Source organism: Vidua chalybeata, chromosome 4, assembly GCF_026979565.1.
Source record: "Vidua chalybeata isolate OUT-0048 chromosome 4, bVidCha1 merged haplotype, whole genome shotgun sequence".
Classification (NCBI taxonomy): Eukaryota; Metazoa; Chordata; class Aves; order Passeriformes; family Viduidae; genus Vidua; species Vidua chalybeata.
The window spans coordinates 27737215-27757749 of record NC_071533.1 but is presented as its reverse complement, the minus strand read 5'-3'; the positions used below and the strand labels follow the sequence as shown (position 1 = coordinate 27757749).

At 42.8% G+C, this 20535-nt stretch overlaps 1 protein-coding gene across 2 annotated transcripts; it reads right to left on the bottom strand.

Annotated features, from left to right (window-relative positions):
• Positions 1 to 266: 266 nt before the first annotated feature.
• On the bottom strand, positions 267 to 18300 carry TMPRSS11E (transmembrane serine protease 11E). 2 transcript variants are annotated; one of them, XM_053941750.1, is made up of 10 exons: positions 18262 to 18300; positions 10171 to 10294; positions 8839 to 8954; positions 8344 to 8411; positions 7719 to 7882; positions 6665 to 6703; positions 5403 to 5583; positions 4915 to 5180; positions 3909 to 4051; positions 267 to 3522 (listed from the first exon to the last, which is right to left on the bottom strand). In XM_053941750.1, the coding sequence occupies exons 2-10, from the start codon at positions 10280 to 10282 to the stop codon at positions 3361 to 3363; spliced, it is 1251 nt and encodes a 416-aa protein (XP_053797725.1). In that variant the 5' UTR covers positions 10283 to 10294; positions 18262 to 18300; the 3' UTR covers positions 267 to 3360. The 2 variants fall into 2 exon arrangements, with proteins under 2 accessions (XP_053797725.1, XP_053797726.1); XM_053941751.1 differs by having other exon boundaries at positions 7719 to 7819.
• Between the last annotated feature and the right edge of the window lie 2235 nt (positions 18301 to 20535).

Sequence of the window (20535 nt, the reverse complement as noted above, 5' to 3'; positions counted from 1 at the left end):
CCTCTAGTGGATGACACAGGACCTGTTTGCCTGCACATAAATTTGGGTAACCACTGGCCAGGTGGGTAAATTCTGTCCTAGTCTGGATGGCATTTTGCTCATCTAACAGCTTCTAACAATCAAAAAAGCCAGATGATTAAGAAAACATAAAAGCCAGCACATAAATCCATGGTATAGAGTCAGTGTAACATTCTAAAACAGAGGAGTCTCCAACTTACAGTTGCTTATTGTGATGCAGGAAATTAGTAAGTACATGAAACAGAAGGTAAATTTAACAAATTTTATTAAATTTACATATAAATTACATTCCTGTGTGTCATGCACAATTGTATAGTTAGATATATCCCATTCTGCCTTGAGTGAAGATGTTAATTCCTCTAAAAACACAGATGAGAGAAACTGCAGCTTGTAGCTTCACAAACTGGTGAAAATGCAGCTTCAAAAAATACAAGTCTTCTAGACCACCTAAACCAAATAAAAAGTTTTGGCTTCAGGTTTCCTTAATTTCCCTCATGAAAAGCCAGACAAGGTTGACATCAGTGTAGTTTTGCCACAGGTAAGGGATTCAGGCCCATCATCTCCATCCACACCAATACTTCCTTGGATGAATTCCATTCTTACAAATGCTCTTCTTGATAGTCACCATTTGTACTGCTTTGCATCACCAAGAGGCCTCAGAGCATGTGTACTACATTGCTTCCAGAAGAAACTGGAAGCAAAATTTCCAGATGCTGTAAGGAGAATCTCCACAAGGTAGTCCAAAATAAAGCCTCCCAAAACATACACCAAGTAGATGCCAGGTCCTCTTCATCCACACTCCTCCTGTCTGCACTGTGCTGGCACTCAGCAATAAGGGAGATCAGGTACTGTATCTCTACAAGTAGACCCTCAGAAATGGCAGACCCTTAAGCAAATGACAAGTTGAGTTTTTGTTTGCACGACTTTTGAGAATGAGATTTACTCCAGCCCTTGAGACTGAGCTAAATGCTTAAGGCTTTCTGATATAGTACCCAAAAGAAGCAAATTGGAAAGTTCACAGATTCAAAAATTTTTTTTTTTTTTGGACATCTACTTATGTATTTTGGGAAATCAGTGAGAAAGTTGGTATTTGCAATCCTAAAAATGTGAAGAGAGCAAGTTAGAATGAAATCCAGCAGATGGAGAAACCATTATGTCCTTTGAAAACCCAAGCCTAAAGTGCTTTGAAAACTGAAAATCCATAGTATTTTGTAATGATATCTATGAAGAAAAGTATAAAATTTCATTCACCATCCTGGCAAGACAAGTGCTACAACCAAGAAAAAAAAAATTCATATATATTTGTCATATGTCAGTTTTAGGCTTCCTCTAACAAGCAATATATGTCAGACATGTTCGGCTGAAGAGGCAGAAATGAAATTTGTTGGGCTCAGACCTATGGAACCAGCCCAACAGTGTTTATTCCCTATGTAGAAATTAAACCACCAAGTTTGTTTCTGAAGTTCCCATCATTCCACAAGTTCCTGGAGGGGAAAAAAAAAAATCAAGTGCCAGGTATACACAAGTATAGAACACACAACAGCTGCAGACCTTCTGTGGGCTTCCAACTATTCCAGTACCTCCATTGAGGCTCTAGAAAAACATTGTTCTCTGGACTGACAAAGAGATCACAGGACATGTAATCAAAATACTTTTGTTATCACCGCTCTGGAGGGATCACAGCTCTATTTGGGCAGCACTGACAGCAAGCTGCACAGTCCAGAGGGGATCCCTGAACTGCCATTGTCTTTGCCAGCTGACTGGTGCTCAACTTGAGCAATGCTTTGATCCTAAGACTATAACCACTGAGGGCCTGTTTCCCCCGGCCCTTCTAACTACTGAAAGCCTGCTGTTTGCCTTTTCTAGCCTGGCAGAAGGTTCTTTCTTGCTTGCCATGCTGGACCAGCTCTGAATCTTGGCAGTGTGGCTAGTATCTCCTCTCCTGAGTTCTTTCTCTTCTGACCACAGAGGGAGAAAAGAGGAGTTGAGTGGTTCATTATCCAGCAATTAAGTCCACAACACTTGCTGCTGTTAGGATCAGGATCCACATGAAGTTGGAAAGCTTGCTGACACACCAAGGAGAGCATCCCCACCAAGAATAGGTGTGTTCTGCTGCTGGGTTGTAAAAAGCATTGGTATCTACCTGGCTGACATAAACATGGGCTCCTGAAAACATGAAGCCAGAAAGAATATGAGGTTTGTGTGGCTGAGATCAAATGAGTCAGCTACAGTCTGGCAATGCAACACAGGCAATTCTTACTTCCTGTGAGAAGAGAGAGCTCTATACATAAGATTTCTGGGTCTGTCAGAAGTTCTGTCCTGCTCTGAAGGACAGGGACATTTACACTGTAATGCAAAAGCTTTTTTTTTTACAGGATACAGCTAAAGATGCACATATAAAACTATAAAGACTTGACAATAGCATTCACAAGAATAAGAAGTTTGAGGAGTTTTTTTTTACGAAGGTCATACTAAGATTGTTTCAATCATCCATCCTGCACAAAAGGCAAAGGACTTTTATTCAGAAAAATACAGTCTGGAAAGATAAAAATGGAAATTAATTCAGCCAAATATTGTGCTACAACAACAAACTGGTATGAACATAAAGTGGTTTTTGGTCTTAAGTCCAGCAATCACTCTCCTGGCAAATGCTGTGGTTGAGACTGTTTATATGAAGTGATGAGCAGGCATATGTTCACTTGTTCAAAGAAGGTGGACACAAGCTGGTGTTTTCCACTAATTTCTTTCTCAGGCAAGAAAAAGTTTTCCATTCACTTAATTAACAGTCCAATATGATATTAGGAACCAGGACTTCTCTAAGCCATTTTCCATTCTCCATTATAGTGCACTCCCTGGAATGATGCAGGAGAAATCTCAAGAATTCAGAAGTACAGCAGCCTTGGAGTCAGGGCCTGGATTGTAGCTTTTCTATGGATAGATAGGGCCTTGTGAGCACACAGCAAATGGATGGGCCAGGTTTCAGTTATCGCTCGTCTTGGATGCCGGTAGATGATTGTTTGGGCTCAAACACTTTGCTTGGGTATAAAAGCTGGAGCCAAGACATGTGGCCATGAAGAAAAAAGGGTCAATATATTGCATATAGATGAAGGCAGTTGTCCCTCTGACAGACTATTTCCTGAACAAACAAATATCACATGGATCAAGTCCATTCCTGTCTGGCTGTAGGCCAAACCAATTTTAAGTCCTAGACTGCTCCAAGCTTACAGGTACTTTATACATGACCACAAGCTAAGCCAGCAGCTGCTTAGAGGGTGACCACAGAGCAGGATGTGTCAGAGGAATAGTTGTACACAGCCCACAAAATTTAACCTGCTCCAGGTTTCAGATGCCCGTTTTGGAGTGGATCCAGTTTCGATAGTAAGTCACTCGTGTGTATACTCCTGGTTTATTTGGCTTGCCACATTCATCTCCCCAGCTCACTATTCCCACAAGATACCAGATTCCTCTGGAATTTGCTTGCACCAGCGGCCCACCGGAGTCACCCTAAGGAGAAAAATGTCAACAGACAGAAAAAAAGTAAATAGCCATGAACTCAAATTCTCAAATTCTTCTGTTACAATTGGCAGGTATTTTTCTGTAGACCTCAGCTACAATTCAAGTTTCACACAGTTTACCAACAAGACAGAGGCTCACAGCCTATGTCTAATTCACACCCTCACATCTGCATTCTCTCACTTGTGCATTGTCTATAAACTTCTTACAAACTGAAGTGCAGACTCCAGCACGTGAGCCTTGAAGCTGTTCATTTGTATCTATCAAGATATTGAAACTCATAAACTTAAGGTTGCCCAAAGTACATTTTATTTCTAGAAAACATCACCTTCCACCCCACCTATTTCCTTTTTACTACTACCAATAAGAAGACTTACCTGGCAAGCATCCACCTGCCCCTCCAAGTATCCAGCACACAACATTCCAGCTGTTATACCTCCACCGTACACTTGTCTCCTATTACAAACCTCAGTACTTATAATTCTCACTTCTGCTTGTCGAAGCTGGTTAACACTATAGCCTAGAAGGAGAAGTGGCATTAGAATTTGCAGACAGGGTAAGCAACATAAAAAACTCAATGATTAGGAGTAGCCAAATTTTCCTGCCACTTTTCTGCCATCACAGGCAATTTAGGGAGATACCCAGAAAATGTCTCAGGATTAAGAAAGTCAATCCCCCTCACTGCCAAAGTCCTTCACTTGTTCCCAAACATAACTCCTATCCAGATGCTCTTTAGTGTAATGGACAAATGGATTTTTGTACATATTTCAGTGCTGCTTTCAACTGTAGGCTACATGGTATGTCCTTGCTATCATTGAAAAGACCCTATCATTGCAGCATAGCTTTGGGCAATCACTACACATCCCAAGGGTCTCCCATGAAACACAACCTATACAGGTCAGTGGCTCTCACAAGCAGATTTATAGTCCCATCCTCTCTAACCTCAGCGACACAGACTAATTTAAAAGAAGCTCACTCAAATCACTGGATGAGGCCTCACTTATGACCAAAGTGAGAAAAACTGATGAAAATTGTCATGGTGCATCTACAAAAAATCTGAATAGCAAAAGAACTCATGTCAGAGCTAAACCCAGAGGGACTGGAGAACCAAATGTATTCAACCAGTGCTGTGTGTACAGCAACTAAGAAAAGCTGCTGTTAAATCCTGTAAGACTAACCTTCATTGTCTTCCCCCCATTTCCAATCCACTGACCAAGCCAGAAAAAAAAAGCAGCCAACTAAGTCCAAAGGTATCTCACTGGGATATACACCCATTAAACACCAAGTCTAAGGAAGTCAAAATAAACAAAAACCCCCATAAAACTAACATCAGTCTTCTCAGGCACATGTGTGACGGGACACAGGGAGGCAAGAGACACTCACCATCATTCTCCAAAGCTCCCCAGCCAGTGACAAAACAGGAAGTGTTGTCTGGGAAAATGTGAGATGCTTCAGGAAGGCAGACACTGTGCACGTCACTTGTGAACTCAATAGGAGAGGCGAGTTCCACAACAGCCACGTCATACTCATGATCAAGGAGAACGTCACCGTATCTCTCGTGAACAATAATTCTCCGGACAAATTTTTTCTGTTTTGGAGGTCTCAGCAGAATTCCAAAGCTGGCAGTCCACCTCCGAGGATCTCTTACTCTGTAAGATGTTTGAGGTTATGCCAGAGCCACGCAAAACAACGTACTCTAAGGGAGCTTAGGTCTCCATTTAAGCATCAAAAAGCAGTGTGACCAGGTTTGCCAAAGGGGAAGAGTAAAACTTCATCATCTTTCAGCAGATACAGATATTAGAGGGTCACAAAAGGTCAGAGCAATGAAGAGTCCTAAGGCCTGTAGGATCAGAGAGGTGCTGATGACCTACCCTCTAAAGCAGTGGGCTGCAGTCACCAGCCAGGTGTTACTGATGATTGATGCCCCACAGCGATGGGTCCCATCGAGCTGAATGCTCGCCTGCCATGGCCATTCTCCCTCCCGTGCACGCTGCCCGCCAGTTATTCTTTCCACTCCTGTGAAGGAGAATGCCTGTCTTCGTATTCCACAGCCTGTCAGAGAAAAGGCAGCTCTGCTTTAGCTGATTGAAGGCCCTCATGGCTGCAAGCACAGGTGTAACAGGGCAGGAGTTTCCATCAAGAGACAGCCTTCACCTAAAGCAGGGAAGCCAAGTGCCATGGTCACAAGTGTCTCAGGATGCACACAGGGTAAACAAATAAGTTTGGTAGAGGAGTCAGGACTTTTTCATTAAGCCAGTTTTCAGATACACAAGCCCATATGAATTCCCATGGGACCCGAAGGCTGTGTATCTGAGACACTGAAAGAAAAGCAATTTTGTCAGGTCACCTCCAGATTAGCCTTGGCAGCAGAAACAAAAAAATAGTGTCTTCTTCCCAACAATTTACTTACAGCCACTGTACCAACAATCAGGTATTACCCAGCTGAACAAAGTTAGATTCAAACCAGTTAATTCTCAGAGGCCATTTGAAAATGGAAAGCTAACATGCAAAGTCTTCAAAAGCATGCAGTGTACTGATGGAGTGCTCTGGGAGGGTACTTATGCTGTCTCCCAGTTTCCAGAGGAGCTCTAAGACCTCAAGGGGGAGCACAACAGGAGGACTGAGAACTTGCCACTCTCTGGGGCCGTTCCACTGCCTTGCCCTAAGTGTGGACAGCTCTTCTCCCTCTCCCACCCTTTGGCTTTTCCTTAAAGTTTAGGTCAAATCTGACAGATATCTATTGCCAAACCTTTCTTCGGGGGAGGGGGGTGGGGCGGGCAGAGGGAAAATGTTTTTTGAAGAATTCCAGCAAGAATCATGGCCCACAGCAAAACTGCAGTCCTTCTGCAAACTTGCTAACAGCAGCTCACTACATGCCCCTACTTCCAACAACCATCATTAAATCAAGTGCTTCCCATCACCAAGCCAGAATGCTTGATTCTACAAATGTATAGAGCCAGCAAGACTGCAAGAAAATGAGCTGAAATCTCCCATTGCTCTTGCACTGTCTACTGTTCTAATATCTGCAACAAATTCTATTTTCAACTTGTATCATGAAAGTATTAGGATTTTGTAAGCACAGAACCTCCAGCGCTATGTCCCTGGACCTTTACTGTAAAGCATTTATACTTACAGTTGTTTAAAAGGTTATCGCCCTTTTCCTTATTCAACTCTGGAATGAAAAGCAAAGACCACAGTAAGTTTATCTCATATGTTATGTGATCCAGCCCAGACTCCCTCCCTGTACCCAGGAAACACAAATTAAATGGCTTGCATTGCTGCCTGGAATGATAGTACAAGAAGTAATAATTTGCTTTGTTGGAGAAGTTCAGCTAAGCCTCTGTTCCTCACTGAAAGGCCACAGGACGAGGCCTGACCTCTATTCCTCACTGAAAGGCCTTTCTTGCCTTAGCTCAGAGCTAACAAAAGCAGCAGATGACTGCAATTGGGTCCAAGTTACATCTACATATATAATGTGCACAGTCACCAGCAAATGTCTACAGGCAAAGGTTTAGTGTTCAGGTTTAGCGTGGCAAGGTGGTCAGATGAGTCTTCACAAGTCCTCAGGCCTGGGATTGTCTGAAAGTAAACTGCAACATTTCTAATTTCTTTCCTACAAAAACCCCTCTGTCAGAATCAGATTGCAATCCACAACTGATTCATGGGAGAGAATTACTGCCCAGTGATCCTCAGGATCTTGTTATGGACACTTGCTACAGAAATCTGTCAAATGACAAAGGAAATGGCAGAGGATAGAAAAGCAAACCACCTCAGCCCTGCATTTTTTAATAGCTTGAGGACTCTGCATTTCAGTGCCTGGCTATAAAGGTTCTTATTCAATTTACTGTATATCTTAAAGATGTTTGTGAACCCAAGATCACAAAGTTGGGCCTTTTTTGATGAATTGAGGGGGGCTATCTCATTCAACACAATTAGGACACGCTGGGAAAGCCTCTGATGCATGGAGAAGAGCTCACACTCATAAATCAGTGCCAATATGTTTTAATTCTTTCCATGTTCTGTCTTCCAACTTCCCAGGCTGTCAGCCTAACAGACAATTTTGAGAAGGCAAAAAAAAAAAACAAGAATAGCCCATATTTCCATACTAAGGTGAAACTCATTAAGCTGAGAACAGCAAAGTGTGAGGAACAAATTCCAAGCTGAAAACACAAACCTAAGGCACTTGCCTGTGAGTCTAATGCTAGACTGGTCAACATTCAGGTACGTTGAGGTTGCTTTCAGCCTTCTGAGTAACACACGGCTGACTTGACCCGAGGTCGCTGCTTCACTGTCAGCAGAGGGAAATTTAAATACCAGAACAACAGATGCAAGCACTCCAACAGGATCTGGGCTACAAACCAACAAAAACAAATGGTGTCGTTCTCTTTGCCTACTAATGCTCCTGGTTCTGCTTTTTACTGCCTGCCTTCTTTATATGAGAACGGTCTGGTCTGCACAGATGTCCAGAAGAAATAGCATGGCTGTGCTCAAGTAAACGAAGATGATAACATGTCATCAGGGAGCAAAAGCTTCTTGCAATGACAGTGATCAGAGGAAATTTTCTGGGAACAGTTAGGGAAAGAGTAATCAATCTGCAGAAGTATAGGGCCAAATTTCTCTTCCTTGCTGACCTCTAAGGGTAACTGAGTCCTCAGTGTTGTGAGCACTAGAGGACAGTTACAACCAGGCAAGGCATAGTCAGTCACCCTGCTGGTATAACCCAAGCAACCAGGAATGCTCCATATGGTCAACAGGTAGGAAGAAAAGGTATTTAGCACATCCCTGCTTATTCCTGGCCTTCACTTTACTTACCTTAGACTGACCACGTGGGACTTGATGTATCTTTTACTTAGAAAGGACCCCCTGAATACTTCAGAGATCTGTTAAAAGAAAAGAGTGTGTTAAAATACACCTGCAATAAGTACATGCTTTTACACTATAACAGTCTCATGAGCCTCTGAAACACATGAAAATGCCTTCAGATCTCCACCTCTACACCAAAGCTACCACTAAATTTCCATCAGGGAATGCAGATCCAAAATAAACAGCTGAGTTGGCTGATTTCACTACCCATTCTGCTCTGTGCTTGCCAGTTCCACCACAGGGCTTGTGGAGCAGACAGCACCTGTGCTTACCATCTGCATGTGCAAAGTCAGCTATGCATCTTTAACCCACAACAGCAAGGTGTGTAAGGTAAGACCAGGCATGTAGGGATGAGGCACAATCACCTCTGACTCTATTTTCAATGACACATTTGCAGAACTCTTCAGCATAGGTCAGGCGTAAGCAGAGAAGCTTTTAGTTTACCATAGTTTCAATATCTTCACTTAGGTTCCTGAACTCATCTGTAGTTTGCCTTTCATACTGAGGATTATAGTCGACATTGGTGATTACAAAAGATGCATTGTAATATCTGTCTTGATCTACAGAGGAGAAAAAGATAGAAAGGTAGCTGATCAGCTTTAGTACAATTCAAAGATGCACAGTATCTCACAGAAATGTCAGAAGCAAGGCTCCCTGGCCCTGGCAGTGATCCTGTCAACTGTGAAATTACAGCTTTAGCAGTACTTTGGTAAAAGGGGGTTCTGGACCATCCTGTTGCTCCATGGACCATCTAGGGGCTCATTTTTTCTTTGACAACCATCCCAAGGAGCTCCAAATAATACCTACTACAACATTTTCCTAGGGTCCATCTTCTTATTGGCCTAAGGTGAACATAGCACGAGACAAAGGAGCCCTTCCAATTCAGCCACATCGCCTCCTCCCCAGCTGCACTCCGGCACATTCCTGCCCCTCCGAGAGGCATGAGAGGCAGAGCTGTTTGTGTCTGATCAGTGCTCAGTTTAATTAAAATCTGATTCTTGGTGTATGGCAAAGAGGGGCCCAGTAACACAGAGCTGGCAAAAAGCAACGCTGAGCTGTAGCTCTGCCACTGCTCCTTCTGGTGTCCTAGTGCAAGCCACAGCCTCATCGACCCCTGGCAAGCTGAGATGGCCACATGATTAATTCCATTCCAGCAGGAAAGCATTTCAAAAAACTCACACTGCTATCTCAGAGACTGGGAATGGAATGACTCAACTTCATTCATGAGGCAAGTGACTGGGAATGGAATTAATTGTCTTCAAGTCATGAACCAAGATGGCTGGACTTGGTGATGTTAAAGACCTTTTCCAGCTTTAATGGTTCTATGATCTGCTACTGAAACAGGGCTCTTAGCAACCAGAACTGAGTCCTGACCTCTGAAAGCCTAAAGCTCTGCCCTCTCTCTTTCTGGAATATTCTCAGCTAGAGGGGCCAGGTTGAGTTTCTGCAAAAACCCCATTCAAGACTAAGCTTACTATGCACCCTCTGGCTTATACAGAAGACTGTTCTCCTTTTGTCAGTCAGCCACCAGTTGTCACCAGGGCAAAAAACAAAAGGAGGGTTAAAATTGAAATCCCTGCTTCAAATAAAGCACATTTCAAGTATTCTTACAGGTCTTCAGATCAATCTAGTTCTCAAATAGCATTTAGAATGTTCTCATGTGAGTTTTATACCAGGGGCAAATTGCATGCCTAAATCATCAGGGAAGACCACAGTAGCAAGTGAAACACAACAGATTCCTGAAAGCTTGTCACAACAAAATAGCGGGGCACTTACCGTGGCACAAAAGAAATGTAATCAAGCCAATGATGAGGGCTAAGCCTACTATCACTGACACAACAATGACTGCGATCTTCCATGGCTCTAAGCGCCTTAAAGCTCTGTCCATCTGGATCACTGCCTGTATTGAAGAAAACAACATGGAGAAATTCAACTCTAGTACAAAGACAATAGTTCATCCAGAGTCTAATCAGATCTGGCACAGCTTAGCTCAGCTGAAAAACTCCACAGAATGAGGCAGGTTGGGAAGGACCTCTGGACTCTGAGGGTCTGACAGTTTAAACTAAGCCCCATTAAAGTAGGTTGCCCCAGACCTTGTCCAGTCAAGATTTTAGTATCTCCAAGGAGAAAGATAACTCAGTCTCCTAAGATCTCTGGTACAGTCACTGCCCATCCTCATGGCAAAAGCTTTTCCTTTATATTTAGTCAGAATTTCCTGTGTTCTAACTTGCCTCTGTTGTCTCACATACACCCAAAGAAAAAGTTGTGCAGGAACTGCTAACAGAGACAATTTCACTTCAAGAAATATTACATAGGTTTCAGGTGCAACTGACTACCCACACAGGCACTTAAACTGAATATAAATTTAATAATTCATGACTGACAAAATAACCTTTGCCCCAAGGATATTCTAGGCAACCAGAGATGCAATGTAATAGGTAGTTATTGTATCTGGTTATATTTAGTTGGTATGAGTCTAACATTTATTGGGTTCCTTTATTTAGATTTGGTTTATTGAGGGTTTGGGGCTCCAAAGCCACACATATAATGAACGCGACCACATCCTGTCTCTTCCCAGACACCTATAGAGAAAGAGGTACTTGTGTGTAAATGTGACATGGCAACAAGATCCAGTAGTTGCCATGAAAGCCACAAGGAGACCAGTAAAATGGTTGAGAACTTGACTCATGCATGGACAGAGGCACAGAAGAGTTTCTCCTCCACCTATGTCCTCCAGTGCAGCATTAAGCAACAGAACATTAGGAAAACTGCATTTTTGTGCATGCCCTCAGTAGCTTTATTGTAGGGTGATGCAAAACCTGATGCACAGTTATTAAAGATCCCCAATAATTCCACAGCACACCATGTGGTAATTGTCACGCCACATACTGAGTCTCTGCAACATGATCTGCATTAGTACATGGTATCAGAAAACCACCTGAGATAATCTCTCAGATATCCTGGAGAGAAAAATGGCAGCAGCCAGCCCTCAGGAGGAGGACTGTCTGGCTACTCACCATGCTACTTACACCCCCTGATCCATGCTTGTATTTCTGTGAACCAGACATGCTAAACACTGTTTTCCTGTTTTCAGGCCTATGGCACAGCCATCTCTGAGCAAAATCTGAGAAGATGCAGGCAGGTAGAGGGAAAAAGGGAAGCAGAGAGAATAAGTGTTTGCAGGTTTTCTGACTACAAGGTGGAAAAGAAGAAATCACAGTGAAAGCAGAGCAAGTTAACAGCAGAGGCTCCATCTCAGGAAATGAGCTGAATGGGCAGATAAGTAATAAAGGTGAGGGTCTGGTGCACAAACCCAAGACAGCAAAAGGCAGTGAAGTGGTGAGAGAGGGGGATGGTGTTATACCCTCTGCTCTGATGTGAAGAAAACCAAGTAACGCCGCAAGCAAGAAAAGGCAAGAAAAACAAACATGGAAAATAACCCCCCCAAAAAACCCAACCCAACCCCCCCCACCAAAAAAAAAAAAAAAAAAAAAAACAACAACAAAAAAAAAAACCTACAGGTAGCACTACAGAGGAAGGAGATGAGAGGAGATCTGCAGGCAACAAGGGTGTATTACAGCAAGAGACAGGGAAGTTGGAAGAAACTTAAATTTTAACCTACTCATATAAAATCTTGGTTTTGGCTAGTGAGAGTGGGCAAATTTTTGCCCATTCAAAGAGGTGGCATACTGGAAAGAAAATGTTAAAATAGATGTGCTTCAGCCAGCATCACAGCTGCAGGTAGTCACAAGCAGCAGCTTAGTGTTACCAAAATATACAGGACAGGTGACCAAGATCAAGTTTTCTGCTTCAGAGTCACATGCTATGGAGAAAGCCAGTACCTCTCCTTCGGCTGCTCCTACTTTACTGGGGCAAGTTCTGCTCTCACAATGCACAGCCCAAGATTTCCCCCACCAGCCTGGCTCGGTTTCCTGATGTCAAGGCTGTAGGGCAGTTGATAGGAGCCTGAAAACCCAGGCTGGCCAAGATAACTCCCTTGCAAACTACAAGTTGCAATAAGCACATAACACCCATTAGAACTCAACTGGCTCCACTGAGGCCTTGACTTCTTACCTTCTACACCTGCACTGTATACACTGTCCATCAGCTCTGAGGGTTTAGCAGAAAAAGAGATTCAGATAAAAACCTAAAACCAGTGGAACTGTTCTGCCTCAGTTTCTTCAATACGCTGCAGCCTTCCATGGAACAGTCCCATATTGATCTCACAGCATTTCCCAGTCCCAGGGAATTGCAACATACCTCATGGGCAATCAGTTATTACCCTTGAGGGCAAGCCTCTTGGCTAATCAGAACAGCCCACTATGGCAACATGACTCTGCCCCTCCTCATTAGCCACATCTCATGCTTGAAGGAGGCAGCTTTTGCATCTCACTATGCTCTCCTCACTGGAGAGCTTTTGTTCCCAGCCTGAGCCCCTCCCATCCACCTCAATTAGGCTGGTTCCCTGTCCTGCAGCTGTCCCCACTCCAAGGGCTTCCACCTGAATGGCAATTGGAAGCAATCCCTCCACTGCTCTTGGCACATAGAACACACAGCACAGCCCTGGCAGTGTATGGCTGACTCTGCAGATATTGAGGCAACTGTGCTCTTGGATCATAAATGCTGCATTTTGTGAACTGTATCCAGACAGGTTTCCTCAAAACATGGCCTCATGCCAAAGCTAAAAGTTTAAGATTACAAAAAACTGAGCATCTCCTTGCCTGTGAGACTCATGCTGTCACAAGCAGCACTGTCTTTTCAGCTATCTGTCTCTATTTCCTTTTTGTGCAAATACCAGCTACAGCCACAAACACACAGACTCCTTTCTCCTCCAACATTTCAGAGCTGCTTGTTCTCTACAAGTCACACAGACTTGCAAAGGGAAACAGAAACCTTAGGAAGTGCTGTAGTGCTGAGGGAAATGGAAACATGGGAGAGAAGGAAAAAAAACCCATGCCACTTCTGATACTGATTTCACTTAACATTTTTTTAAGGAAAAAGTTTAAAGCATTCTTATCGTAGGATCATAGAATGGTTTGTGTTGGAATGGACTATTAAAAATCATCTAGTTCCAACACCCTTGCCATAGGCAGGAACGCTTTGCACTTGACAAGGTTGCTCAGACCCCCACCCAATGTGGCCATGAACACTTTCAGCCAGGGATGGGGCATCCACAACTTTTCTGGGAAACCTGTTCAAGCGCCTCACCACCTTCATAGCGAAGAATTCCTTCACAGTATCTCCCATGAGTCTCCTCCAGGCTGAACAGCCACAATTCTCTCAAGTCTGTCTTCACAGGAGAGCTGTTCCAGCCCTCTGATTATTTTCACAACCCGTCTCTGGCCTTGCTCCAAAAGGTCTGTGTCCTTCCCATGTTCAGCTTATCCAGAGCTGAATGAGTACTCCAGTACTCTGCAAGAGCAGAGTAGCATCACCTCCCTCAAACTGCTGGCCACAGTTCTTTTGATGCAGCCCAGCTCACAGTTGGCTTTCTAGGTTGTGAGTGCACATTGCTGGATCGTGTTGAGCTTTTCATCCACCAACACCCACAAGGTGTCAACCAACATCCACGTAGAGGTAATTAATTAGTATATAGGATATATAAATTAAAGTGGAAATATCACTTCAAAACTGAAACAGTTCCCTCCCTTTAGCAAGATGTTTTTGACTTCCATCTTGCTAAGTAACAGAATAGGAAAAAAAAAGCCTTTTACAATGGAAACACCAAGATTCATCAACTTCCACAGTGTACAGTTACCAGTATCCTTCAACTGTAATAATGTCTGTGTGTGGGACCCAGCTCAGTAGCCTCCATGTTTTGCAGTTTGGATTTTTTTCCATTTTATCTCACAACTAGGCATGCCTAGCTCTGTTGAGACAGAGGCTAGGATGGTTACTGAGAGACAGTTCAGGTTATATCCACTCAATACTTTCATTATGCATACACATTACACCTCCAGTCAGCTCTTCACTCCCCTAGCCTTTTTTGCTATGGTGCCACAGAGGGCAGGACTACCAGAATAACCACCTTGACAGGGATTCCTGTACTTGGGACATCCTGCTCCATAGTTATATAATTTAGTGGCAGGTGGATCCCCTGTTTAGGAATTAGACATGGTCTTCTCCGCACTCTAGTAACCAAGCACATTTTACTCCACCCAGCAATACTCAGTGGCCAGAGAAACACTGATCCTCTGCAGTGCTGATGAAAGCCTTCCACCATGGATACAACCTTTCTTTCTTCCTGTAGCAAAGAGACATTGCTTAGCAGACAGGTATTCTCCTGAAAAGATCCCGAATACCACAGCTGTCTATGTGATGCCTTCTAGAGTCTGGTGTTTCACACAGCCTCACGTTTCTTGTTTCCTTGTATCACAGGCTTTGACTTTTTTTACTGCCCAAACTCCAGTAAGCTGCAAATTAACTCTTAGCAGGGCCAACGGGAATTCAGGTAACACCAATGCATTCACCCTCTAGCATGAATGAGATAACTCAAATTCCACAGGAGCAAACCCTAACAAGAGATCAGACCCAGACCCCACTGGGAGATCTCAAAGGCCAAGTCCTCTCTGCCCTTTAAAGCCGCCTCCTATCTGTCAGCTTTCAGTCTGCAGTGAATTAGTGAGAAGTTTCAAACCCAAGATCCTTTAGTTCAGTACAGACCTGATTATCTTGGCAATACTATCGTGAACATTAAACCTCCTCCAGCAATCCGTGTTCTCATTTAAAATATGCGTCATTCCCAAGGGGCCCAAGATAATCCATGAAGACAGCAGCATCTCTCCAGTTCATATCACAGCTAATTCGGGTTTGGGAAGAGCAAACTGTTAAATCTCCTAGCTTACACACCTTGGCTCTGAAACAAAAACTGTGATCACTAAAAATTTATTCTGCACTGAAAAAAAAATCCAAATGAATTATTTTGAAAATAGATATATTTTAATACAATTAAGTTTTTAAAATGCACTAAAGTTGTGTTTAGAAAGAGATATATTAAATCAAACCTCGATACAAGATATTTTAATAAGTGAAATACAGCAAGAAATAAAGCAACATAATAGTTACTGACATATTATGAAGAAGAGTTATACCAAAATTTTACAGAGATAAAACTGGTCTTCCTTGTGAATCCAATGAGAAAGCACATAGGATTTCAGGTTGGACTTCTGATCAGCCCCAAATGAATTATTTACCTTTGAATTTGGAACATTCACCCAAAAGTGAAAGACAAGCAAAATACATAGGTGACAAGCTGGTGTGGATTTCCTCTTATCCTGTACCAAAATTCCTAAAAGGTTACTATATTCATTCACAATGCAAGTGATGCAAGTTCAGCTCCCACCTCTGCCTGACAGGGTTTGATTCACTATATTGAGATCATCCATCTCTTCTGGTTGAGTTACTGTGTGTTATCAAAAGCTTCAGCAAGAGCAATACCAGCAAACTGATCAGAACGCATCTGTTCAGACAAGAAAAGAAAGTGTAACTTTATCACATGGCCCTAGTCACCAAATTTCTGGATAAGCAGGGAACAGCTACCCTGTTCTGCTTTACAGATCTGCTCTTGATATTTTTTCACTTCTTAAGCTAAGACCTCATAGCATCCCAAACTAGATTTGCTTTTAGATTAATCCAAACCATGTTTTCTTGTACCAGCTCTTTACTGAAAGTGTTTTGCCATGTTCCATATAGAAAAAAAACATGTAACTTCCATGTGATCTGCTGCTGTCTTCCTATAATACTTTTTTTTTTTTTATATACTCCTGCCAACTGGTAATCCAGTATTCTCAGAACAGGTAGTGGCAGAGTTTGGGTGGCACATCTGATGGGGAGGGTCTCTCCACATTTATAGTAATGACCAATTTTCCCAGCTGATGGATTCAGGTACATGCCTACAATCATTCTTTCTAGAAACAGGACCTTTCACAAGACAACTGAACAGACAAATCTGCTGGCCTGGTGAGTGTGATTTAAAAATCCAGACTAGGTCCCTGGAGCTATCTGGCTTGGCAGGGTGGTTGGGAATGGCAGCATATGGGATACATCTGGCTTACTCTAGGAGGCCTATAGAAAAAGCACAGGGCCACAAAGCAAGACTTGCTAATTTCACTCACACCTTTACCACAAACAACCACATCAACCTAGCACTTCTCCTGTGCTCTTGTGGCATGCTCAGGACATGCACTTCTAAAAGAATGGGACAACAACCTCAGCTGCTTTGAGAACTGAAGCAGAAGAAGCTGATGCCTGCCTAAGTACTGCCAGACCCTTGTTTGGATGAGGTCAGTTACCTACCAGTCTCCATTACTCAATGTTTGATATCTCCTAAAGCATTCTGATACAATGAAGGACTTCCAAACATTGAAGGTATCTGCTGAGGGAAATGAAGTGTGCGTTTTTCTATGCGTCATACTAAATCAGCTTGATCTCCCCACACCCTTGAACAGCCCACAAAAACAGTAGGTGCTGCATGCCACCCCTCTGCAGTCAGATAAAGCATCAGTAATGTATTTGCCACTTACTAATTGAGCTCCTCCCCTTAACTATCCAATTTTACCAAGGTCTTGCTGCTTTCCCAGAGCACACTTCAGCTGGGTAAAGGCAACTGCTCCAAACCCAGCTCTTGTAATTTGCTTCAAGATTCAAGGGCAGCATTCAGTCTTTGGGATGTCTTAACTCAGAGCTTCCCAGCAACTATATCCATGATGCCAAAATGCTGCTCATACAGGCTTCCCTGGTGATCCAATCACTTCTGCAATCAGCACAAAAAGTTTGCTATTCCTTACTCTCTCATCCATTTTGCACACGACTATTTGGAAGTTTTGAGCTCTTTATTCACTGGGATAGAGGCAGCCTCCTATACCACTACAACAGTCTGGGGACGTAACTGTAATGCCAAGGACTGAGATATCATTTGTCATTTATTTGTCTTTCTACAACTGACTGCCACAGCCAGCCTCTTGAGACTGTCATGTTCTGAAAAAAGTTTTAGCAGAAGTAGGAGGACTACTCACTACATAAAGACTTAAAATTTGCATGAACACTGAGAGGCCATCTCAGTGTAAAGAAAATGTTAAGTACATGGCCACTGACTGCAATCAGTTTAGGATAAATTTCTGTAACTTTAACATCATCTTTACCTCTCAGATTTCCCCTTCCAGCTGTGTTGGTCATAGACAAGTATCTGTTAGTTTGGCAGTCACAGATTATAGCAGTAGATCTCTGCTTTCCAGCCCTCAAAAATAGCTCTGCCTGCCTCCTTTTGTCCTTCTTTGATTCCTTGAAATCTACTCCAAAAGCAAGACACCACACAAGCAGTTACACTCTCTGTGGGCTTTCAGTTTGGTTTTCATTCCAACACAGGGCGGGCAAAATGGTCAGGTGCCAGATTTGGTGTGTTTCCAAGCTGATTCTGCACAGATTAACACTTCACTGTCTGCATACAAAGTCCATTAAAATAATCAAAAGCACAAGAAGCTACTTTTACCAACTGTACTCCGCTCGTCCTCTCATCCAGCAGTTGTGCCTACAACACATTCTAACTGCACTAGCACAAATGGTAGGTCAGTCAGCACAGTGTGAGATGACTCTCACCTGCCCACCACATAGGCCACCTTGATTTGCCATACTGTGCTGTAGATGAGCTGGAGAATTCTCAGAAAGCATGCATTTTGGGTGAGGAGAAAGGCTGAAATATCAGAAGGATTATTGATGCATGAAAGGCAGATCAAAACACAAGCAAGCTCAGAACTAGCGTCATTCTCCCCACACCCTCAGTCAGAGCTCAAACTGCCCTGTAAATCTACACATGATGCAGCCATGCTGCCCAAAATACCAAGAAGCAAGCCAGAAGCTTGTGGCACTCACCTTTTCCTACCACTGAGAGGTCAGCAAGAAGCTCTTCTCTCTGGGAGATCCACCGTCCCGAGCACCACAACACACTGTGCAGCATCTCAGCATAGACTTGAGGCTTTATCTCCTGAATTAAGAAAGAAAGGAGTCATAGGCAAGTCAGAACAAACAAGTCCAGCAAGTCTCAGTGACAGAGGCTTACCCAGTAGCATGATTCCTCCCCTAAAACAATAACAATACACTTCTTTCATCACACCTTTCATCCAGGAATCCCAAAGCCTTTTCAGAGCATTAGCTACACCCTGCAACACCCCAAATCAGAAGAGCCATGAAAATTTTGCAAGGACGCAGAGTTTATTTCCTTCTTTGGTATAATTAAGAACAAATCAGAAATTGTGGGAAAGACCAATGCAGAAAATTTGCATGTTCAAGAGACAACATTCAGTCCTAGGCTAGGTATGGAGCTGACAAACTGATGCAGAATCAAAGGTATGTGCCTCTTAACTCCCTTGAACTTCCTTGAAATTCATAATTTGGCCAGAAAAGAATCCGCCCTCATAACAACAGCTAAATTAAATTTTTTCTTTCTTCTTTAACTCTTTAGATGATAATTTTAATTGTGGTCACCTAGCTACACATAGATTTCTGTCCTGAAAAAATTCTGTTGTGTCATAAACGTTTGTGATATAAATATTTTCAGGTTGTAAATATGAAGTTCTACTTGTGCTAATGACAGCAAGTTAGCTGGCAAACAATCAACACAAGCTCAAATTCTAACCTAAAGTAGTATTTCTGAACCTTCAATTTTAAATTTTCTCAGTACCACTAAACTTACTAGAAGATGTATGTAGACCACATAACCTGACACACAGATTTCTTTCAGAAGGACAATAAAGAAGACAGACCTCACATCAAGATACAAGTGGCACACATTTTCTTTGCTCTACTGCAATAAACTTTCTAACCTCTAGGGACTCTTTTCCTCCACCTTAATGACCTCCATTTGACCCCTCTGCAGCTCAGGGATCACCAGCTTAGTAACATGCTGATGCAAATACACCTTACATGGCTGGAGCTCTTCCTTCCACCTTACATCAAGTCCATTGCCAAGTAACAGGAAGACTGCCTTTGGAGAATGCCAGCTTCTTTTGAATGAAGCAGAAGCTAAAGATAAACCTCAGCTTCTCATAATTTGGATTCAATGTCTCAGCATAATTTGTTACAAAAGATGACGAATACAGTTGTTAATGACACATTTAATGTAATTGCTTCTCAATTCTTTGACTGGAAGCTGCATTGCCATTCCATATAGGAACACCTGAGTCAGTCCAGATGTGCAAGCGAAATGCAGTCAGAAGCCTAGCTAGAGGGTGACAATTTCCAGGGTAAAGTATCAAGTGTCACATGATTACCTGACCTGTGCATAGGTGATGCAAAGACATTAATTCCAGGTACCCCATGATCCTCAGACATAGAGTTCTGCCTTGTGACTTGATTGTGCCATAGGTGGAAGAATGTACAACACAGAACCCTCATGGCAATCCTTGTATAGTCTCACTTGCAGGGGAAAAAAAAAAAAAAAAACCCAAACAAAAAACAAACAAACAAAAAACCCTATTGCTGCTTAAAGAAAGAGGTTAAACTGAGGATGCTTTTCTGGGGCACTGAAAAGCTCCTCCAGGCCTGATTTCATGTCAGGAATGTACTAAACTGCCAAATAATGTGAAAATCCTGGTCAATAGTCCCCTCTCTGGACAAGGTGTCTGAGTTTCTTCTTTTACTGGCAATAACTCCTTGCATCAAAAAGCTCATACGAGAAAAAGGGACAGGCAATAGCCACAAGTGGCTCCATTGCCAGGTACCAAACAGGTTTGGCTCCTGATTCCAGAGACAGTCTTCTTATGTGCCCTTTTGTGCTACACTGTAACACTTTAAAAAAGCCTGGAAAAGTTAGGAAATGCTGAGAAAGAGGCAGAGGTTGTAGCCCACCTGGGTACCACATAAAAGAAAGAAGAAAGATCCTGGAGGTTGAACATAAAATGCCAAAGATCAAAACCCCCACCAGAATCCAGCTGGTGAGGAGGCAAAGTTTCAATGATTGGCTATGGCAATGGAGTAAGGAAGTGAGGCTCAGGATCACCAGAGACTGGGGAGCTTCTAGAGTGGATTAAACCCAGCAAAGGATGAACAAATTTCTGCTTACAGTGAGAGGGAAACAGGACCTGCACTTCACATCAGAAAGACTATACAAAAGCTTCAAACTGACAAGTAGAAAGCAGACTGGTGCAC

What these genes read in the sequence shown, in the direction of transcription:
- TMPRSS11E (XM_053941750.1), bottom strand. Translation starts at nt 10,282, where the DNA reads ATGGACAGAGCTTTAAGGCGCTTAGAGCCATGGAAGATCGCAGTCATT. An exon ending in CGATAACCTTTTAAACAACT is followed by an intron (nt 5,584 to 6,664) that starts GTAAGTATAAAT and finishes TTTCTCTGACAG; the next exon opens with GCTGTGGAATACGAAGACAG. An exon ending in GGCAGGTGGATGCTTGCCAG is followed by an intron (nt 3,523 to 3,908) that starts GTAAGTCTTCTT and finishes TTTTCTCCTTAG; the next exon opens with GGTGACTCCGGTGGGCCGCT.